This window comes from Musca autumnalis, unplaced genomic scaffold, assembly GCF_047663935.1.
Source record: "Musca autumnalis isolate F117 unplaced genomic scaffold, ASM4766393v1 scaffold_4, whole genome shotgun sequence".
NCBI classification, from domain to species: Eukaryota; Metazoa; Arthropoda; class Insecta; order Diptera; family Muscidae; genus Musca; species Musca autumnalis.
Genome location: NW_027411977.1, coordinates 211,443,137 through 211,457,108, shown reverse-complemented (window position 1 = coordinate 211,457,108; position 13,972 = coordinate 211,443,137). Strand labels below are relative to the sequence as shown.

Genomic DNA, 13,972 nt, shown 5'->3' with positions numbered 1-13,972 from the left:
GTAAAGGTATCAATAGTTGACAACCTGGTGACAAAGTGTTGACTTTGTCACCATATTAGTAGACAAAGTGGCGACATGTCAACACATGACCCCACACTTCCTACAGGGATTGTAATACTTGCGATTCTGAGTTATTTGATACGTATATTGTGAATGTAGTCTGCACAGCTTCATAGAAATCTGCATCCAAATGCGGAAATTTTGTGTGAACATTTTACTAAAAATCATATTTTTCGGGTCTAATATTTGCAATTGTCTCTAGAATACTTCGTACTCCATTGCACATTTTAGTTTTTTACGTTTCGGATCCAATAAATCATTCCTCGTGAAAATCGATCTACTAAAACGCGAGTTACGAGAAATTCCAAAGTAGAAAAATCACCTAAAATTGTTTTTGAAAATATCGCGTATTTTATCGCGTTTTCTGCGCATCGTTTCCACTGCAATGAAAAAACTAGTGCAGCATCTTCGTTTTAGCGGAAACAGAGATTTGAAAACTTTACTGATAAGGAAGCTACATTCATTTTATCCCAAAAAATAGTGTGTGATGCTACATCCGCGGTTCTTGATTGATCGCCTTCAAATAGATATATATCGATGTAGATTTTCATGGTTGACATTGAAATCGGATGCGGACAAAAATTTTATGCACTTTGCGCAAATTAGCGATATTTTATAGGTTTTTTAGTGCTAAGATGCAGCCGATGCTACATCTTAGCGTCCAAATTAAATTTCGAAAAATATATACAAATTAAAAGATATGGTCTTGCTGTACATGAAAATCACATGCGGACAAAATGATTTTGATAATTACGCGATTTACACGTATTTTAAAATGCATATAAATTAAAATGGGTTATTTGACCTCTATTTCCATTTCAGAAGCTTTGAGATACATCCTCATCAACCCAATTACCTTCTCTAATGGAAAAGCTTTAATATGAATGTCAATAAAGCAAAATCCGTCTATTTTAATGGGAGATTTAAGCAAAATGAAGGAAGTATTCCTATAGATTTTTACAATTTTTTCTACTACATAATGCATTTAAAAAAATATTTTTTCAAACAAAAAATTATTTTGTTGACCAAAATATGTGCTTATTTTGGCTGTAACATCGAAACTATAACACCAGTCTGTATGATTGTAGTCTCATTTGATTCGCCGTGAAGTTTTGATCTAGAACAAATTTTTATGTAATTTTATGACCACTAAATGAGCCTTAATTTTGAAAAAAGTTGACTTATATTCAATAATTTATCAATTTTATGTACATTCCGCGAATTCTGTGTAATATTTTGCAGGTATTATGCAATCTACTCGCTGAAGTCACTTCGAGAGAACTTTTTTGTAACAATTGTGCTCATTAAAATAATTAGCGTTTTTATAATATTTTCTTTCTAAAAAAGCGAAATAAAAGCGACATAACTTTTGTCCGCAACAACCAAAAATTGGCTCGCGACCAGATTCGTACTGGGAATCTTTTTCTTAACCTACATATCGAAAATCATTGATGTAGCGCGAAAAAAATTTATCCTTTTTTTCTGAAATGGAATATGAAATAATTGGCAATATTCCTGATATATTTTTGTACAATAATTCAAATATACATATTTAAGAGATCAATTTAACAATTTTTCAACTTAAACATTAGAGTTTTTTATTTATTTTATATACATATAAATAAAAAACTCTAATGTTTAAGTTGAAAAATTGTTAAATTTTTTTATAAAAAATCCACATTTATTGAAACAATGTTTTTTTATAAAAAATCCACATTTATTGAAAAAATATTTTTTTTTTCAAATAATCCACGTTTATTGAAGAAATATTTTTTTCAAAAAATCCACGTTTATGAAAAAAATATTTTGTTTTAAATCCACGTTTATTGAAAAAATATTTTTTTAAAAATCCACGTTTATTGAAAAAAAAATTTTTTTTTTTTTAAATCCACATATCCTTTTGTTTCGTACCTCAAAGGATATTCTTAATAACTAAACTCAATTACTGTTGGTGCTGTTGCTGCTCCAAAGTCATTTTTGTGACCTTCCTTACCTTAACAACCGCAATGTTTGGCCGTTACTAAGAGAATGTTTGGCAAATTTTTCCAATCCAATATGGAAAATTTTAAATCAATGTTCTGAAAATCTCTTCAATTCTTGAAATATGGCCAAAAAGGGTGGAGTACAACAGCTACAAACGGATATATCGAACGATGAAGATTTCGAGAAGTTTCTGGAGAAACCTGGGCTATTGGGTAAGTATCGAAATATATTAGGACCACGAGGTCCTGTAAAGAAAGGACAAGGTTACATTCAAACCATTTTGTGATTTAAGTTTTAGATGTCTGCTCCGAGTGGTGTGGCCCCTGTCTGGGCATGGTGGGAAGTTTGAAGAAAGTAAAACTGGAAGTTGGAGGTGATAATCTTCAATTGGCCATTGTAAGTTGGATTTTTTTACAGTTCGCCTTTGAGAAGTAAATGCTACTTCTTAAATTTTAGTGTAAATCGGATCACATAACGGCCTTGGCAAGGTTTCGCAGGAAAAGTGAACCCACATGGTTATTTGTAACGGTAACGGTAATAATAATATCAAAAGTTTATCTCTCATTCCTAAATTTCCTCTACAGGGTGGCAAAGCCGTCAATCTAATGTTCGGCACAAATGTCCCCAAGCTAATGTCGCTGATTGTCAACGAACTGAATTTAGTGGGTAATAAAAATCGTAAATTCTACGAAATAACTGAATTACAACCAGAGGAAATTGCCCGACGTCAAGTCATCGAACAGGCCGAGGAGGCAGCTCGAAAAATTGAAGCAGCTGTTGCGGAGAAGAAGCGTTTGGATTATTTGAAATTTGTTACCGACACCATTATGGAAAATCTCAATGATATGGGCGTAACATTATTCGGACCGCAGGTTAATCGTGACATGTTTAAGAAAATTATGGAACCAGCAGATCTGCTAAAAATTCAATGTAAAGATCGTAAAGTTACCCAAATTAATCGTGAAGATTTTAAAATTATACATCACAATTGTTCAAATCCCATTGGGGAGGATGTCCTGAAACAGTTTGAGGGCAAAGAGTTGTTGTTGTGTTATTGGAAAATACCCGGAGAAGGACAGGAAGTTCCAGATATTCTAAATGAATATGCCAGGGAATTGACAAAATCGGAAACCATACCACCCGATGAATTCAATGAAGAGGAGCAGGTTAAGCCGCCAATTGTACCCACATTAGAGGTGGAGGTGGAATACGAAGTGACAGGTAAGAAACGGGAGAAGATCCCAAGACGTGGATTTTTTTAAAAAAAATTGTTTTCAACAAGTCAGGGATTGTTTTTTAAATATTTCTTCGTTATAACGTGGATTAAAAAAAAAATAAAAAATTGTTTATTTTTTTAAATATTTAAAAAAAACATATTTTTTCAGCAAGACATAGATTTTTTAAAAAACATTTTTCTCAATAAAAGTGGATTTTTTAAAAGATATTTTTTCAACAAAGGTTGATTTTTTAAAAAATACATTTTCAATAATGGTGGAATTTTTAAAAAATATTTTTTTTTTTTTTTAATAAATGTGGATTTTTTTAAGAAATATTTTTTCAATAAATGTGGACTTTAAAGAAAATTTAAATATTATTTCATAAACGTGGATTTTGTAAAAAATTGTTTTCGAATCTGGGTGGATTTTTGAAAAAATATTTTGCCATAAACGCAGATCTTAAAAAAAAAATATTTTTCTATAAACGCAGATTTTTTAAAGAGTTTTAATCAAATTGTGGATTTTTAAAAACATATTTTTCAATAAACGTTGATTTGTTAACAAATACTTTTCAAAACGAGGATTTTTTAAGAATTATTTTTCCAAATCGTGGATTTTTTAAAAATTATTCTGTATTTTTAAAGATAATTTTTTCAAATCGTGTGTTTTTTTTTAAATTATTTTTTCAAATCGTGGACTTTTTAAAAATTATTTTTTCAAATTGTGGATTTTTAAAAATGATTTTTTTCAAATCGTGGATTTTTTTAAAAATTATTTTTCAAATCATGGATTTTTAAAAAATTATTTTTGTAAACAGTGGATTTTTTGTGGCTTTTTTAAAGTTTATTATTTTTAAACATTACTTTTTCAAATCGTGGATTTTTTAAAAATTATTTTTCAAATCGTGGATTTTTTAAAAATTATTTTTCAAATCGTGGATTTTTTAAAAATTATTTTTCAAATCGTGGATTTTTTAAAAATAATTTTTTTATTCAAATCGTGGATTTTTTAAAATTATTTTTTCAAAACGTGGATTTTTAAAAAATATTTTTTTTATTCAAATCATGGATTTTTAAAAATTCTTTTTTCAAAGCGTGGATTTTTTAAAAATTATTTTTTCCAAATCGTGGATTTTTTAATTTTTTTTTAAATCGTGGATTTTTAAAAATTATTTTTTCAAATCCTGGATTTTTTAAAAATTATTTTTTCAAATCGAGGATTTTTTAGAAATTATTTTTTCAAGTCGTGTATTTTTTAAAAATTATTTTTTCAAATCGTGAATTTTTTAAAAATTATTTTTTCAAAAAGTGAATTTTTTATAAGCTTTTTTTCAAATCGTGGATTTTTTAAAAATTATTTTTTACAAATCCTGGATTTTAAAAAATATTTTTTCAAATCGAGGATTTTTAAAAAATATTCAAATAGAGGATTTTTAAAAAATATATTTTTTCAAATATTTTTCAAATCGTGGATTTTTAAAAAATATGTTATCAAATCGTGAATTTTTTAAAATATCCATAATATCTTCTTTTTTCCTAGATGACGAGGCCGAAGATGAAACCCCCGAAAATCCACAAGCAGAAGAAACTAGCGAGGCCCCTGAAGCCGATGGCGCAACACCAAATAAAGAAGATGAAGAACAAGAACCCAACGAAAATGCCGAAGAAACTCAAAATGAAAATGACCAAGAAACAGATGAAACCCTTGCCGAAGAAGAACTTAACCTCGAAGCTGTTGATGAACCAGGTCTTGAAATGGTTACGGAAGATTTGAATTTAAATCTAGAAGATCTGGAAAAAGAAATTATACCGGAAGAACAGCAAAAACCCACTGATGAAACAAAGACAACTAAAAAAGAAACAAAGAAACGCCTTTGCCGTAAAACGCTGCAGTTACCAGCAATATGGGTACCAAATGATCAAAGGACCCATGCTGCTATGATTTATGTTTATTTTCGAAATCAAACGGCGAACTTTTTGGCACCCGACCCAGAGCCGGAACCACCCTATATTATTATGTCTTTTGATACTTACAAAAAGCGGGATCTAATACCTCTGGCTGATGCACGCAAAGAATTTATACCCATGTATGGATTCTTTACCAGTGATGATCCGGAAACGGCAGAATATTTATCCAATTCCGTGCATAAATATAAAATTCAGACTACGTAAGTTTCCATGTGCTACCACATTTTTTGGTTAACAAAAAATAAAATTTAAATTTTTTGAAAGGAACGACAAATTAATCATGAAGGTCAACAAAAGTTCGGAAGATACCGTTTTAACCTTGATATCATATTGTCCCAGTTATGTTAGTCCCAATAGCGTGATGGGCCTTCAGGAGGCAAATAAATTTTTCCCTGCCACTTACAAGACAGTCGAACAAGAGGAAGCTGAGGCCGCCGCCATAGCTGCTGAGCTAGCCAAAAAGATACGCAAAAAGAAGGAGCGTCGTAAGAAGGAAGCTGCCGATGCACCGGCCGAAAAGGAAACTGAAGTTGATGGTACCCGGGCTTCTAGTGGTGAAGAAGAAAGTGGCGAGACTTCGGCTGAGGGTGAAGGCGATACTGAGGCTGCTGCTCTACGAGAAGGTGGTGGTGGAGATTAAGATGTTTATTTTAGAGAAAAAAATAAGCTTATTTACACAATTAAACCAGTAGCAGCACCTAGAGCCCTAATAATACGAAATAAATATATCATTGTTGAAACACTCAAATTGGAATTTATATTTCATTGCCATAGGTGTGAGCTATAGAGTATATATTGACCACCAAATTCCTCTACGAACTGAGTCTGACCATTAAACTCCTCTATGAAGAGGAATTTGACCCCAAAACTCCTCCATGAAGAGAGTTTGACAACCAAACTCTTATATGATGATGAGTTTGACCATCAAACTCTTATATGATGATGAGTTTGACCATCAAACTCTTATATAATGATGAGTATGACCAACAACCTCTTCTATAAGGATGAGTTAGACCATCAACCTCATATATGAAGATGAGTTTGACCATTAGGTACATCTAAGAAGACCATATTCGTCCACACTTTCTTTTTTAATTATGTCGGGGAACATAAATTAAAAAATGTTCGCCGTTCAGTACATACCTCATTATTGTAAAAAATAAAACAACCAAAACACTATTTCATTGTTTATATACATAAGTATGTATGTAAAAAATTTGTTCAGTTTATTAAAAAGGGTTTTTTTTTTGTTCCATTATAATAAATAAAATTCATAACTTTTTAATGGAATTGTTCCAAAAAACACTTAATACTACTAATAGTAATAATATTAATAATAATAATAATAATAGTATATATATTGGGGACTCTTAAAGGCATTATTAAAAATAAATTAAATATCAATGAAAATAAAAATAAAAACAAAATTCAAAAGAAAAATTCCAATTAAAAGATGTTATTTTTTTAAAAAACTAACTTATAGCAGACGATTTATAAAAGCAGTACCAATAGAATAAAATAAATAATAGTAATTATGTAGTAATACTTAAGACTACATAGTTTAACAAATATTTCCATAATAATGTATATTACATAATATACTATATAAATTTATTTACATCGAAATAGAGTATACAATGTGTGTTTCTTTTTGTTTTACCAATTACTAAATTGTGAGTCTTTATCAAAATTTATAACACGTATGAAACCATTTTCATATCCAACAGCAACTAAACTCTTGCCACTCCTATTTAAATTACAACGCAGGCTGTTGATACGCATAAAGGGTACGATATTTATGGGTGCTCGTCGATTTTCATTCAAGTAGGTATCCCTTAAGGATTCTTTGAGCTGTAAAGAAGAGAGATGGAGACAGTTTTGTTACAAAGATTGAGGTTTTTTAATTAAATTTTTTAATACAGAAAAATAAGTTTTTTTTCTGTAGAATAAGTCCTTTCGTTCTTCCTCAGTTCCTGAGAAAAATTTTTTCTATAAAAAAAAAAGTCACATCAACTCCTGAGGAAATTTTTTTCTATGGAAAAAAGTCACCACAGTTCCTGAGGAAATTTTTTTCTATAGAAAAAAGTCACCTCAGTTCCTGAGGAAATTTTTTTCTATAGAAAAAAGTCACCTCAGTTCCTGAGGAAATTTTTTTCTATAGAAAAAAGTCACCTCAGTTCCTGAGGAAATTTTTTTCTATAGAAAAAAGTCACCTCAGTTCCTGAGGAAATTTTTTTCTATAGAAAAAAGTCACCTCAGTTCCTGAGGAAATTTTTTTCTATAGAAAAAAGGCACCTCAGTTCCTGAGGAAATTTTTTTCTATAGAAAAAAGTCACCTCAGTTCCTGAGGAAATTTTTTTCTATAGAAAAAAGTCACCTCAGTTCCTGAGGAAATTTTTTTCTATAGAAAAAAGTCACCTCAGTTCCTGAGGAAATTTTTTTCTATAGAAAAAAGTCACCTCAGTTCCTGAGGAAATTTTTTTCTATAGAAAAAAGTCACCTCAGTTCCTGAGGAAATTTTTTTCTATAGAAAAAAGTCACCACAGTTCCTGAGGAAATTTTTTCTATAGAAAAAAGTCACCTCAGGAACTGAGTCACCTCAGTTCCTGAGGAAATTTTTTTCTATAGAAAAAAGTCACCTCAGTTCCTGAGGAAAGTTTGTTTCTATAGAAAAAAATCACGTCTGATCCTGAAGAAATTTTTTTCTGTAGAAAAAAATCACCCCAGTTCTTGAGGAAATTTTTTTCTATAGAAAAAACTGACCTCAGTTCCTAAGGTAAATTTTTTCTATAGAAAAAAATCACCCCAGTTCTTGAGGAAATTTTTTTCTATAGAAAAAAATCACCCCAGTTCTTGAGGAAATTTTTTTCTATAGAAAAAACTGACCTCAGTTCCTGAGGTAAATTTTTTCTATAGAAAAAACTGACCTCAGTTCCTGAGGTAAATTTTTTCTATAGAAAAAACTGACCTCAGTTCCTGAGGTAAATTTTTTCTATAGAAAAAACTGACCTCAGTTCCTGAGGTAAATTTTTTCTATAGAAAAAACTGACCTCAGTTCCTGAGGTAAATTTTTTCTATAGAAAAAACTGACCTCAGTTCCTGAGGTAAATTTTTTCTATAGAAAAAACTGACCTCAGTTCCTGAGGTAAATTTTTTCTATAGAAAAAACTGACCTCAGTTCCTGAGGTAAATTTTTTCTATAGAAAAAACTGACCTCAGTTCCTGAGGTAAATTTTTTCTATAGAAAAAACTGACCTCAGTTCCTGAGGTAAATTTTTTCTATAGAAAAAACTGACCTCAGTTCCTGAGGTAAATTTTTTCTATAGAAAAAACTGACCTCAGTTCCTGAGGTAAATTTTTTCTATAGAAAAAACTGACCTCAGTTCCTGAGGTAAATTTTTTCTATAGAAAAAACTGACCTCAGTTCCTGAGGTAAATTTTTTCTATAGAAAAAACTGACCTCAGTTCCTGAGGTAAATTTTTTCTATAGAAAAAACTGACGTCAGTTCCTGAGGTAAATTTTTTCTATAGAAAAAACTGACCTCAGTTCCTGAGGTAAATTTTTTCTATAGAAAAAACTGACCTCAGTTCCTGAGGTGAATTTTTTTCTATAGAAAAAAGTCACCTCAGTTCCTGAGGAAATTTTTTTCTATAGAAAAAAGTCACCTCAGTTCCTGAGGAAATTTTTTTCTATAGAAAAAAGTCACATCAGGAACATTTTTTCTATAGAAAAAAGTCACCTCAGTTCCTGAGGAAATTTTTTTCTATAGAAAAAAGTCACCTCAGTTCCTGAGGAAATTTTTTTCTATAGAAAAAAGTCACCTCAGTTCCTGAGGAAATTTTTTTCTATAGAAAAAAGTCACCTCAGTTCCTGAGGAAATTTTTTTTATAGAAAAAAGTCACCTCAGTTTATAAGGTTTTTTCTGTAGACCTTTTTCTATACAAAAGAGTCACCTTAGTTACTGAGGAAATTTTTTTCTATAGAAAAAAGTCCACTCAATTCCTGAGGAAATTTTTTTCTATAGAAAAAAGTCACCTCAGTTCCTGAGGAAAATTTTTTCTATAGAAAAAAGTCACCTCAGATCCTGACGAAAATTTTTTTCTATAGAAAAAAGTCACCTCAGTTCCTGAGGAAATTTTTTTCTATAGAAAAAAGTCACCTCAGATCCTGAGGAAATTTTTTTCTATAGAAAAAAGTCACCTCCGGATATGAGTAAATTTTTTTCCATAGAAAAAAAGTCACCTCAGTTCCTGAGGAAATTTTTTTCCTGAGGAAATTTTTTTCTATAGAAAAAAGTCACCTCAGTTCCTGCGGAAATTTTTTTCTATAGAAAAAAGTCACCTCAGTTCCTGAGGAAATTTTTTCTATAGAAAAAAGTCAGAAAATTTTTTTCTATAGAAAAAGTCACCCCAGTTCCTGAGGAAATTTTTTTCTATAGAAAAAAAGTCACCTCATTTCCTGAGGAAATTTCTTTCTATAGAAAAAGATCACCTCAGTTCCTGAGGAAATTTTTTCTATAGAAAAAAAAACTCGGTTGCTTTTTTCTATAGAAAAAAATTTCCTCAGGAACTGAGGTGACTTTTTTCTATAGAAAAAAATTTCCTCAGAAACTGAGGTGACTTTTTTCTATAGAAAAAAATTTCCTCAGGAACTGAGGTGACTTTTTTCTATAGAAAAAAATTTCCTCAGGAACTGAGGTGACTTTTTTCTATAGAAAAAAATTTCATCAGGAACTGAGGTGACTTTTTTCTATAGAAAAAAATTTCCTCAGGAACTGAGGTGACTTTTTTCTATAGAAAAAAATTTCCTCAGGAACTGCGGTGACTTTTTTCTATAGAAAAAAATTTCCTCAGGAACTGAGGTGACTTTTTTCTATAGAAAAAAATTTCCTCAGGAACTGAGGTGACTTTTTTCTATAGAAAAAAATTTCCTCAGGAACTGAGGTGACTTTTTTCTATAGAAAAAAATTTCCTCAGGAACTGAGGTGACTTTTTTCTATAGAAAAAAATTTCCTCAGGAACTGAGGTGACTTTTTTCTATAGAAAAAAATTTCCTCAGGAACTGAGGTGACTTTTTTCTATAGAAAAAAATTTCCTCAGGAACTGAGGTGACTTTTTTCTATAGAAAAAAATTTCCTCAGGAACTGAGGTGACTTTTTTCTATAGAAAAAAATTTCCTCAGGAACTGAGGTGACTTTTTTCTATAGAAAAAAAATTCCTCAGGAACTGAGGTGACTTTTTTCTATAGAAAAAAATTTCCTCAGGAACTGAGGTGACTTTTTTCTATAGAAAAAAATTTCCTCAGGAACTGAGGTGACTTTTTTCTATAGAAAAAAATTTCCTCAGGAACTGAGGTGACTTTTTTCTATAGAAAAAAAATTCCTCAGGAACTGAGGTGACTTTTTTCTATAGAAAAAAAATTCCTCAGGAACTGAGGTGACTTTTTTCTATAAAAAAAAATTCCTCAGGAACTGAAGTGACTTTTTTCTATAGAAAAAAATTCCTCTGAAACTGAGGTGACTTTTTTTTCTATAGAAAAAATTTCCTCAGGAGCTGAGGTGACTTTTTTCTATAGAAAAAAATTTCCTCAGGAACTGAGGTGACTTTTTTCTATAGAAAAAAATTTCCTCAGGAACTGAGGTGACTTTTTTCTATAGAAAAAAATTTCCTCAGGAACTGAGGTGACTTTTTTCTATAGAAAAAAATTTCCTCAGGAACTGAGGTGACTTCTTTCTATTGAAAAGAAATCCTCAGGAACTGAGGTGACTTTTTTCTATAGAAAAAAATACTCAGGAACTGAGGTGACTATTTTCTATAGAAAGAAATTTCATCAGCAACAGAGGTGACTTTTTTCTATAGAAAAAAATATCCTCAGGAACTGAGGCGACTTTTTTCTATAGAAAAAAATCCTCGGAACTGAGGTGACTTTTTTCTACAGAAAAAAATACTCAGGAACTGAGGTAACTTTTTCTACCGAAAAAATTTCCTCAGGAACTGAGGTGACTTTTTTCTATAGAAAAAAATTTCCTCAGGAACTGAGGCGACTGTTTTCTACCGAAAAAAATTTCCTCAGGAAGTGAGGTGACTTTTTTCTACAGAAAAAAAAATTTCCTCAGGAACTGAGGTGACTTTTATCTATAGAAAAAAATTTCCTCAGGAACTGAGGTGACTTTTTTCTATAGAAAGAAACTTCCTCTGAAATTGAGGTAACTTTTTTCTATAGAGAAAAATTTCCTCAGGAAATGAGGTGACTTTTCTACAGAAAAAAATTTCTTCAGGAACAGAGATGACTTTTTTCTATAGGAAAAAATTTCCTCAGTAACTGAGGTGACTTTTTTCTTAAGAAAGATAATATCCTCGGGAACTGAGGTGACATTTTTCTATCGAAAAAAATTTCCTCAAGAACTGAGGAGACTTTTTTCTGTAAAAAAATTTCCTCAGGAAATGAGGTGACTTTTTTTATAGAAAAAAATTTCCTCAGAAACTGAATTGCCTTTTTTCTATAGAAAAAAATTTCCTCAGGAAATAAGGTGACTTTTTGCTATAGATTTTTTTCCTTTTTCTATTCCAAAAAGTTTTTATTCTTTACATACCTTAATAAATGGTTGAAATACCAGGCCATATTTGTCCTTATAATCATGTTCGTACAGGGACCATTCCGATTCAAATTTTTCATTCTCCTTAACATCGGTCAACCTTTTCAAAGGTTCACCATTCAATTGCATGATATCCATTGAAGAAAGTATACGGCGTTCACCAAACTTCCTACCCAAGACTTGTTCATAGTGCATTTCACGACAATCCATGAAAACGATATCACCATTATCCACCGATTCTACACACATATTTGTCCATGGATTAAAATGGACCCCTGTGGCGGCACTGATGACATAATCTAATTTTTGTTGTTGAGCCATAATGTTGGTGGGATTTATCAATAAGACACTACGACCATCTGTCAAGACAGAAAATAGATAGTGAAATATGACAGAATGATCTTCGGAACAATTGCCCACTACTTACTGTTTGGTATTGAATCACAATAGGCCACCATAATAGGTTCCCACAGTGGACTCCAATCCATATCCCTTACAATATTTCTGGCAAATTCTTCTTTCAAAGGTATTGGTAGACTGAAATTCCTTATATCGTAAATAATGAATTTACGACAAAAGCAATGAACCGCTAACCATCGAGGACCACAAGTGTCATATTGTAAGGCAATTTCTAAACAAACAAAATTATCATTAAAGAGAGAGAGAGGGAGAGAGCAGCTGGTGGTGATTTACTTACTTCTTATTCCCTTTTCTCCAACGAAAAAGTAATTTATCGGAGCATATTGTATTACACCATTTACTTCAAACCGATTCAAGTTCTCCTGGGCATCATCGCTGACATCCCATACACCTACACAACCATTGGAATAGCTGGCAAAAATGTGATTGTGACCAGAAAACTGTGCAAAGAAGAAACAATTCAAAAACACTTTGAAAAAAAAATTACAATCAAATTTCTTCTTACCTCCGACCATATGACCTGCATGCATTGTGGATTCATGAGTATGTGATCCTCACTGTCACCCTTCTGACAAGTGATGTCTAACTTTAACTCAAAACTTGGTTTAAGTTCAATTATGGGCAGATCTTTGGACACCTCCTCATCCGCAGAAAAATCAATAGGCAGGGAATAAACATTTACATTACTACTAGCCGTTGCCACAGCCATCAAACCCAAACGATTGGTTTTCAAACAATAACCACCACTTGGTAGAAATGCCATATTATAAACTGGGCCATCTTCCAGAGCAATGGCATAATGTAATCTCAATTGTGGCACCTTCTTACCGCTTATCTTACTTCTGGTAACTTTAAATAACACCAGACTTGTTTTGAAACGTTTAGGATTTTGAAATTTGGTAAATTTAAAGATATCTTTACGATAGGCTATTAGAAGATATTGTTCCTTGACATCATTGGGCAGGGGGATCCATGTACAACATATTACGGGGGCACCCACAAAGCAGAAGGCATCAGCTGTAGAAGATAAGAAATTAGTAAGTGTTGGGAAACTTCTCAAAAAAAACTAGAGAACATGTCATCAAACAAATTGACAGTGTGACCACTGAATCAAAGTCCAGCCACGACGAAGATTTCCGTGATTGTCGAACAGTGAGAAATCAATAAAAAGGTTATCATCCATGTTTGATGATGTGCTGTTCTCTTTTTAAGACATCTTAACTTACATTCATGTTGAATATTTTGAAACCTTTCAATTTGTGTCCACTCCATCTCATCATCGTTAGTGGCCAAGCCAATGGCAGGAGCCAATTTCTTTTTCTTAGACATGGCAAATTTCATTGAAATATTTTGATTTGGTAAATATTTTTCCCAATTTGGGTTTTTGAATGCTGAAAATTGCACCTTGAAGTTAACAAACAAGGGTTTTGTGGAATAATTGGAATTTGTGCTGGAAAAGGAAGCAAAAACAAAGAAATTATTAGATATATGGGCGAAATGTTGAAATTTGGTATACTTACAAATGTTGCCACTTTTCCAATACCAGCCTACTTGGACCATCTCGAATACGTCTCGCATAAACTAAAATCATTAAAAAAAATATGAATTAGTATCGGAAGGGTATCTTAGGATGAATTAGTATGCAAAACCGAGACATTTGACCTCTACTGATATAGTTTTGTGATTGTGGTCTAGGTTAACCTGCAGACTCCCCATTGACAGGGATAGA

At 31.6% G+C, this 13,972-nt stretch overlaps 2 protein-coding genes across 2 annotated transcripts in view; one reads left to right on the top strand and one right to left on the bottom strand.

The window, feature by feature from the left end:
- The first annotated feature begins 1,978 nt into the window (after window positions 1–1,978).
- Window positions 1,979–5,975, top strand: LOC141404197 (uncharacterized). Its single transcript, XM_073987561.1, has 6 exons — window positions 1,979–2,255; window positions 2,336–2,439; window positions 2,500–2,571; window positions 2,628–3,264; window positions 4,800–5,427; window positions 5,492–5,975. The coding sequence occupies exons 1-6, from the start codon at window positions 2,165–2,167 to the stop codon at window positions 5,865–5,867; spliced, it is 1,908 nt and encodes a 635-aa protein (XP_073843662.1). The 5' UTR covers window positions 1,979–2,164; the 3' UTR covers window positions 5,868–5,975.
- A 436-nt stretch (window positions 5,976–6,411) lies between these two features.
- Window positions 6,412–13,972, bottom strand: part of LOC141404196 (uncharacterized) — a 55,772-nt gene continuing 48,211 nt past the window's right edge. Inside the window, exons 4-10 of the mRNA XM_073987560.1 lie at window positions 13,764–13,824; window positions 13,470–13,693; window positions 12,749–13,260; window positions 12,521–12,683; window positions 12,251–12,454; window positions 11,821–12,182; window positions 6,412–7,078 (exon numbers count right to left, since the gene is read on the bottom strand). Coding sequence (XP_073843661.1) covers window positions 6,884–7,078; window positions 11,821–12,182; window positions 12,251–12,454; window positions 12,521–12,683; window positions 12,749–13,260; window positions 13,470–13,693; window positions 13,764–13,824 — 1,721 coding nt within the window. The 3' untranslated portion in view covers window positions 6,412–6,883. The remainder of the gene's footprint in view (window positions 7,079–11,820; window positions 12,183–12,250; window positions 12,455–12,520; window positions 12,684–12,748; window positions 13,261–13,469; window positions 13,694–13,763; window positions 13,825–13,972) is intronic.